Source organism: Quercus robur, chromosome 2 (genome assembly GCF_932294415.1).
Source record: "Quercus robur chromosome 2, dhQueRobu3.1, whole genome shotgun sequence".
In the NCBI taxonomy this organism is placed as follows: domain Eukaryota; kingdom Viridiplantae; phylum Streptophyta; class Magnoliopsida; order Fagales; family Fagaceae; genus Quercus; species Quercus robur.
This window is the reverse complement of record NC_065535.1, coordinates 27543598-27552225: the sequence shown is the minus strand read 5'-3', so window position 1 is coordinate 27552225 and position 8628 is coordinate 27543598. Positions and strand designations below refer to the sequence as shown.

General features: G+C 34.0%; 1 protein-coding gene across 4 annotated transcripts; it reads left to right on the top strand.

The window, feature by feature from the left end:
• Positions 1–1302: 1302 nt before the first annotated feature.
• Positions 1303–5250, top strand: LOC126713139 (probable methyltransferase PMT18). 4 transcript variants are annotated; one of them, XM_050412803.1, is made up of 6 exons: positions 1303–1675; positions 2592–3289; positions 3515–3725; positions 3898–4195; positions 4296–4760; positions 4856–5250. In XM_050412803.1, exons 2-6 carry the CDS (start codon positions 2600–2602, stop codon positions 5082–5084), a joined length of 1893 nt encoding a protein of 630 aa, XP_050268760.1. In that variant the 5' UTR covers positions 1303–1675; positions 2592–2599; the 3' UTR covers positions 5085–5250. The 4 variants fall into 4 exon arrangements, with proteins under 4 accessions (XP_050268760.1, XP_050268762.1, XP_050268759.1 ...); XM_050412805.1 differs by lacking the exon at positions 1303–1675 and adding an exon at positions 1746–1970; XM_050412802.1 differs by lacking the exon at positions 1303–1675 and adding an exon at positions 1746–1983.
• Positions 5251–8628: the final 3378 nt, after the last annotated feature.

Here is an 8628-nt window from a genome sequence, read left to right as displayed (position 1 = left end):
TAAGTCCTAATATAGGTAGCAATATTATGATTGGGTATATTCTTGTATTGTTGTAATTCCATTCTACTAAAGTGAATTCTTTAGTTAATTTGGTGATAAGCTATAAATCGCCATTAGAATTTTTTTCATCAGAGTTTTCCCTTAGTAACCACATCTTTGTGTCAAATTTTATTTTTTGTAGCACTTTATTATTGCAATATGGTTGGTACCATCTTAAACTGAAATGGGCTTTTACATCATTGGTATAACTAATCAATTTGGTAAATTTGGCTATCTAAATTTGGTATATCAATTTAAACATTATAACACTAAACAAAAATAAATAAATAAATAATTGCATTATTGCATGCGTAAAAAATCGCGTGTGATGAACCTAGTTTATATATATGCAAATTTGTAATACTTTAGATTCAATTGTATTTATATTAATTTTGAACCAATAAACAAATAATTGAAAATATATATAGGTTATTTGGTCATAATTTTGAAATTGTGGGTTTCAAAAAAAAAAATTTTGAAATTGTGAATATCTTCAAAATTAAATTGAAATCATGTTTTTCTTTTTTTGGAGGGAAAATTGAAATCGTGTTTTGAACGTGTAATTTATAGTTCGTTTGGGAACAATTTATTTAGCTAAAATTGAAAAAAATTTTGTTAAAAAATTGTAGATAAAACTAAAAGTTGACTAAAATAGTATAGCAAGACCCATAACTAATACCAAAAAGTATAATGAAACTCATAAATAATATAAAAAATAAACTAAATAATAATAAAAATAAATTAAATAATAAAAAAAGCCGCTCAATCTAAACTACCCCAAATGCAACCTTAATAGACTATGTGCACCCACCATGTGCAATAATCAGTGCTATATATAAACATATTCTCCGTTGTGGCTTTTAGATTTAGACAGGTTGGATTATTTACCAACCAAAAAAAGAGGGGGGCAAGTTACAATATTCTAATGTTTAGCTAGGAGAAGAAAGGAAAAGGAGAGAGCTAACGGTGGGGAGGAAAATGAGGCTAGTCACTCTCCTTCGAAAACTCATATGATGCCACTCGCTATATCCTGTAGACCAAATCCACGCTCTCCTTGTCCTTTCTGTTCTCATTTCTTAATACCTGAAAAACTAAAAAACTAAAAACAAAACTAAAATACAATAACAAATACTAATAAAAAAACAACAATATCCCATCTCTGCTTTTTTTTTTTTTTTTTCTCTTTCACTGTTTGTTTTGAATATATATCATAAAAAAGTATGTTCAGTTCTCCTCACCAATCAGCAGTTCTGTAATGGCGGTGTATTTGCACCTTCCCTTCTCTTTTTTGTGACCCACCATTCATTATTCTAATTCTAAACTCTTGGCCTCTATATTTTTTTTTTCTCTCTACCTTCCCCCTGTGTCCCAGGCTACATTCATGTGTCATTCTCGTCCTCCGAATTTTGTCATGTACGTATAATGTGTGTATATTTATTTGTAATTAATTCTATTTCCAACCAGTACTACAAATCAAAAGAAAAAGGAGAAAAAAAAGACTCGAATACCAAGGAGCTCTATGTTCACTTGCCAGTAAATACTTTTTTTTTTTTTTGGAGAAGTGCCAGTAAATACTTTTCGTTGGGAGAAGAATCTCTGTGTCTTAGCTGAATTTAATATCAAATATCACCTTCAGGTATGCTTCTGTCTCTTTCTTATTACTGTTTTTAAATAATCCAACACTGCATTAGATGTTTGGTGTTTCCTGTGTGTTTCCCTGAAGATCCAAGTGACTTCTTTTTTCTTATTTATTTTTGTTGGGTTTATAACCAAAAAAAAAAAAAAAAAAAAAAAAAAAGAGCAAAAGAAAAGGTTCTGCAAAGTTCATTTCTTTCTAGAGCTTTATGAAGTGGATGGAAGAAAGGGGGGAGAGGAAGTAACTTTTTCTCTGATTTTTTTTGGCTTTTGGTTTTCTATTGCTGGAAGGGGAGGTGTGTTTGGACTGTGAGTTGCCACTTGCCATGCCATTTACTCAATTTCATTTCCTTATTTGTTTTACTTCGGATTTTAATTAATTTCTTTTCATTTCCTAGTCCTATACGGTACCGGCAGCCTTGTTGGGAGTGGGATCTAAAATATCTCTAATTTTCTGTCCACTTTTTCCAGATTTTGTTTTTGTCTTCCAAGTTTTAATCTTTTCATGTTTTGAGCTGTTTTTTTCCAGTACTTTTTTTTTTTTTTTGTCTCTCTGTGAAACCTAAAATAGTGGCTTTTGGGACTGCCTTCCATTAGTATTCTTCCTCTGTTTAATCTCCATTTTGAGCCCATTATCTTCACTTTACAATTTTTTTTTTCTCATTTGTTTCTGCTGTTCATTTGATTTATCAGCTGTTGACTTTGATTGTCGTAAACTTGTTATATCCTTTCGTTATTTTTTGGTTTTGTTTTTTCAGAAGGGGAAATGGTTATTATTAAGTTGTGTGTAATGTCTACTTTTCAAGAAATTTATAAACAGCATTATCCAGTAATGACTCTCCTCTGTTTTAAAAGGAAAGAAACGAGTGTATTTAGTTTCTCTTGAGATTTATTTATGTGATTTTTGTTTTTTGCAGAAGTAGGAATGGCTAAGGAGTACAGTGGATCCCCAAAGCATCACCAGCTGGAAGCAAAGAGGAAGCGGCTCTCTTGGATCCTAGGGGTTAGTGGGCTTTGCATTTTGTCTTACATTTTTGGGGCTTGGCAGAATACTCCTGCTCCCACCAATCGATCTGAGGCCTACAATAGAGTCGGTTGTGATGTACCTCCAGCAGGGAATGGTGTACCCTTATCATCATCATCATCACCTTCATCAAATACATTGGACTTTCAAAGCCATCATCAAGTTGAGATCAACAACTCTGGTGGAGTCCAGAAGTTCCCACCTTGTGATATGTCCTATAGTGAATACACTCCTTGCCAAGATCCTGTAAGGGGAAGGAAATTTGATCGCACCATGTTGAAATACAGAGAGCGGCATTGCCCTGCCAAGGAAGAGCTCCTCCATTGCCAGATACCTGCTCCACCAAAATATAAGACCCCTTTCAAATGGCCTCAGAGTCGAGACTATGCTTGGTACGACAATATTCCCCATAGAGCGCTCAGCATTGAGAAGGCTGTTCAGAATTGGATTCAAGTCGAGGGTGATCGTTTCAGATTCCCTGGAGGAGGCACCATGTTCCCCCGTGGAGCTGATGCTTATATTGATGACATTAACGAACTCATTCCTCTCACAAGTGGAAGTATCAGAACTGCCATAGATACTGGCTGTGGTGTAAGAAAATCAGCATCATTTCTGGCTTGATATTTCGTTTCAACTTTTTTTTTTTATATTTTGTTTTTAAAATTACTTGGGACGGCAAATGAGGACTTAACCAAAAGACTTCTAAATATTCCTTAAGCTACCTGTAGTTTTAATTGATTTGTGATTTCCAAGTATATATGACATGCAATTTGCTAATATGTTTTCCCCCTACACCTCTTGGTTGTGGGAATTAAGGTAGCAAGTTGGGGTGCTTACCTGTTGAGGAGGGACATCCTGGCAATGTCTTTTGCACCAAGGGACACGCATGAAGCACAGGTCCAGTTTGCATTGGAGCGGGGAGTTCCAGCTATGATTGGCATCATGGCTTCTCAGAGGCTTCCATACCCAGCTAGGGCTTTTGATATGGCTCACTGTTCCCGTTGCTTGATACCTTGGAATAAATTTGGTAAGAATTTTTGTATCTTTTGTTGGTTCACAAACTTGAAACATCGAACGATAAGGGAGATAGAAACATTCTCCTTCATGCTTAACAAAATACAAATTGAAAATTTCAACCATCCTCATTTATCTGTGTGGCATAAAAAAATGTTTCATCTGAGATCTTTTGATTTTTACAGATGGTATGTATCTAATTGAAGTGGACAGAGTTCTAAGGCCTGGTGGTTACTGGATTCTTTCTGGCCCTCCTATCCGCTGGAAGAGATACTGGAGAGGATGGGAAAGAACCCAAGAAGATTTGAAACAAGAGCAAGATGCAATTGAGGGTGTTGCTAAGAGCCTTTGCTGGAAGAAAGTGATTGAAAAGAATGATCTTGCAATATGGCAAAAGCCCATCAACCACATTGAATGCAACAAGAGAAAGAAGGTTTATAAAACACCACATATATGCAAATCGGACAATCCAGACGCTGCTTGGTACTACCATCTCATCATCTTTCATGCTATCATTTGTTCTGATAATACTAAAACTATTGTGGTTGACTCTATTTATCTTTGCATCAATTTTGCTGAAAAGGTACAGAAATATGGAAACTTGCATAACCCCACTACCAGAGGCAAGCAGCTCAGATGAAGTTGCTGGTGGAGCTTTGGAGAAGTGGCCCCAGCGCGCTTTTGCCATCCCTCCTAGAATTAGCACTGGCTCAATTCCAGGCATTAGTGCTGAAAATTTCCGAGAAGACAATGAACTATGGAAGGACAGGGTGACACATTACAAGCGGAACCTACCCCTAGCACAGGGACGATACAGGAATATAATGGACATGAATGCCTACCTTGGTGGATTTGCTGCGGCCTTGGTAAAGTATCCTGTGTGGGTTATGAATGTGGTTCCTGCCAACTCGAACCAGGACACTCTAGGTGTAATTTACGAACGAGGTTTCATTGGGACATACCAAGATTGGTGTGAGGCATTCTCAACATATCCAAGAACCTATGATCTCATACATGCAGGTGGTGTGTTCAGCATATATCAGGACAGGTAAAATTTGAGATACAGATGCACACTATATGCTCAATGATCTTTGGTCTGGTAATTTTTTATATTTTGGCTGAATTTGTGTTTGTGTATTGAAGGTGTGACATCTCCTACATTCTGCTAGAAATGGATAGAATTTTGAGGCCAGAAGGGACAGTTATATTTAGAGATACAGTAGAGGTCCTTGTGAAGATTAAGGCTATAACAGATGGGATGAGATGGAAGAGCCAGATTATGGACCATGAAAGTGGACCCTTCAATCCCGAGAAAATTCTCGTTGCTGTCAAAAATTACTGGACCGGTGAAGCTACACAAAAGAAAAACTAGTACAGAGCATAGTGTATTTTCCTTCTTTTTTTTTTTTCCCTGCAGCTCCTGTCTCTCTCTGGCTTGCAGCTTTGGGAGTTCTATTCTTCTTTGGGAATTATTATGTTTTCTTATTTTTGCAAAATACTTTTCCTATTAATAGGGAAGAAAGGTTAGTTTTTTCTTAGTCATCATGAATTTTGTTGACATAGTCTGCAGGTTGGATATTGTTTCTTTTTATCATAATGGTCATTTTGTTCAGGTGCATGGTTGGACTAGCTTAGCAGGAATGCACAGTTCTGTATTTTGATGAAATGGGCTCTTAGGTTCCCGTTATTGCGAATTGATGGATAGGAGTATATTACAGGAAATTCAAATCACAAAGGGTAGGAAAGAGGTTGTAATGCAGAGAAGATTGGTCTCAAGAGATAAAAGAAAGGGTGTTGAGTGTTCGATCACTGGCGTTAGCCTTTTGATGTTTCAATGGGAGGAGGCATGGGTAGCCAGAATATAATTTAGAGTTCCAAATATGCATAGACCTATATAGGGTGGCCCAATGTCTTAATCTGATAACTGACTCTAGCCCTCTGTTGGGAACTCTAATGACTTACTCTAGTCCTTGCCTTCTCAGTTCTCTCCCGCTGTTGCAAATACACGGTTCCAAACTTAGGTTAGCCAAGTTGTCCTGTGCTCCTGAACACACAAACTTCTTAAATATTGTTTGAGTTGGCTCATATTTGTTTCTAGCCCACTAGCTTAAGGTCTTATGAGCGTAGTGGAGTGGAGCAGCAAGTAATGAGCGGACTGAAATGGAGCATTATAGGAGTATTTCTGGGAATTATTAGCCACTTGCTGTGTGTTGGTTTCTCTCTTTGTTAAAATTGGATTGCGCAAGATTAAAGAAGAGGCAACACATATACACTTCACTACATTAGGATTTATTTTTTTGGTTACATTGCAACTCTCTAATCTATATAATATCTAAAAGTTGAAATGTAGTATGCTCTTACTGAGCCACATCAGTGTAGCATTTTGGTCTATTTTTGTCCACTTTAGTACAAAAATCTATTAGTAATTAATTAAATGAGTTAATTTATTTATTTTGACCAAATTTATTAGTACATGAAGTCATTTGAGCTTTTTAAAAAAATTAATATTAATCAAACAATAACATCTTTTAAATAATGCATCTTATGAATGTTTTCATTTAAATTTTTAGTAGTAAAAAAGAACACTAACGATATCATTTTCTAACTAAAAAATTTACAAAGTGATGTGATTAGTTAGTTTCACATCAACAACATAATTAAAAAATTCCTAATTATTTTTTAGTGATACTATTAGTAGTATATTGGTCCATTATGGTCAATTCAGTCCATTTTTGTCTACTTTGGTATATTCAGTCTACTTTGGTTCATTTAGTCCACTTTAGTCCATTTAGTCCACTTCAGCTCACTTGGTCAATTTAGTCAATTTTGGACTAATTGAGATTTAAATTGATTATTCTTGTAGGTTGATTTTTAGTTTTTGGCTCAATTTTTTATTCTTAATTTTTGGGTTAAAAAATATGAAATTTTACTTTATTTGGCCTAGCTCTTTAGTTTTGGGTTAAAAAATACAAACAAAATTGGCATTAGAAATTAAAGATATGAACCCTAAAAAAATAAAAAATAAATAAATGTGGGGACCAGATTCAAGATCCAAGCCCAATTTATGAATGAATTTAGGTCCAAAAAGCCCAAAACAATGAATTTGTAAAGAAATGAGTTAGAAAAACTGGGCTTTAGTTAGTTGAATAACAAGTTAGGTAAGTTTGATGTCAAAAGAATGAAAATACATGTGTGTGTGCTAAAGAAAGGACGTCCTTGGCGAAATCCGAGGATAATGGTTTTTATATAGTGCTTTTAGGTAACGTTACAAGATTGATTCTTAATTGTTACAGTGTTTCTTTCCTCATTTTTTCGATCCCCTTTTCTCACTCCTTCCTTCTCATTTTATACTGTCTTTTCCCTTCATCTCCACCTTCCATGTGCATTCTAGATGGTTGGTTTGAATACTTGTCCCATCAGCGCTCCTCATAAGTCCTTACGTAGTAGCTGTAAGGCTGAAATCCACTGTTTAGGTATCACCTCTACATTAATGTGGCTAGAGAGTTAGCTATAGTGCATTTAATGCGAAGGCAGTAGCTTTTATCTAAAATATTTTGGAACTTCTCTTTATCTGATGTCTCTGCAATGCTTGTCCGCTCCAACTGAATTTTCGGGATCATCACTCTTATTGATAAACAATCTCTTAGGACCTCAACTTTGTCTAGCTGAGGACTCCTTCATCCTTGGCACACTCTCTTGAGCTATTATGACCAAGTCCCACCTTTTAGTCATTAACACAGTCTCGTCTGACGAAGACTTCTCCTCCTCAGGCAGATCCTTATTCTTAGCTTGGGTCACAGGCCCAATATATGGGTAGATAATGAACTTCTGGGCCCAAGGGCCCTACAATAAATATTCAAAAAATTACATTAATATTCAAGTTTCAATATTATAGGAATTATACTTATATTTAGAAAAAAAAATCTAAAGTTATATAATTATATAACAATTTAATTTAATATAACATATTACATGTGTTCAATGGAATGAGGAAGCCCATTTTTTTTATAATTATTTTTTGATATGTTCAAATTAGTCAACCAATTATGGTATATATATATATATATATATATATATTTTTTTTTAAAATTAATATCATATTCTCCATTTATATATATATATATATAAATTCTAACTATGTAATTTTTTTTTGAGGATGTATAATTATGTAATTTAATCTTTTTTTTTTAAAATTACGTTATATCTATATATATATATATATATTACTATAAATTGTTGTTGAATACAAAATACATTATATTTTCCATTACATAAAACTTATAAAAATAAAAAATACTTTTAGACAACACATAAGATAATACATGCACTTTTAACCTACAAATTTACATTATATTCTTATAAAATAATTATATTACATTTTCTCATATATCGCATAGGTTTGTAACTAGTTTTGTCTAAAATTTAATTCAGTTATGTAACTTTTGATTTGTTTATTTTAGTTCTATAAAATGAATGTAATTTGGGAAATTCAAAAATACCAAAACTACATCATTTTGGGACACTTAATGGCAACCCTTCTAACAGAAGTGGATGGAAGTATACGAATGGAAGTTATAGGATTGAAATAAATAAATTAAAAATTACAAGATTGAATTGAATTTTAAAGAGTAATGCTTGAGATTAGGGACGAAGTCAAGACTTGAAATTAGGGGTGGTGGCTTTGCTGCTAACTGCGTGAGGTGGTTCTAGCCTCCTGCTTTGCTATTTAGCCACTTAGGGTTTTTTTTTTTAATAATTTTTTTATTAAGTGTTTTTTATGCATACTGCTTGGTAATGACAAATTATTTTATTAAATTTTTTTTAAAGTGTCAAGTTGTTTGTTTTGGGTAAAATTGGTTTATTGGGCTTAAATAAATTTTTTTTAAAAAAAAAAGCTATCTACAGTAGTCATGTAA

Bases quoted from the DNA above. Each gene is read 5' to 3' on its own strand.
- LOC126713139 (XM_050412803.1), top strand. From the start codon at position 2,600: ATGGCTAAGGAGTACAGTGGATCCCCAAAGCATCACCAGCTGGAAGCA. The intron at 3,290-3,514 runs GTAAGAAAATCA...GTGGGAATTAAG, and splicing joins CCATAGATACTGGCTGTGGT to GTAGCAAGTTGGGGTGCTTA. The intron at 3,726-3,897 runs GTAAGAATTTTT...TGATTTTTACAG, and splicing joins GATACCTTGGAATAAATTTG to ATGGTATGTATCTAATTGAA.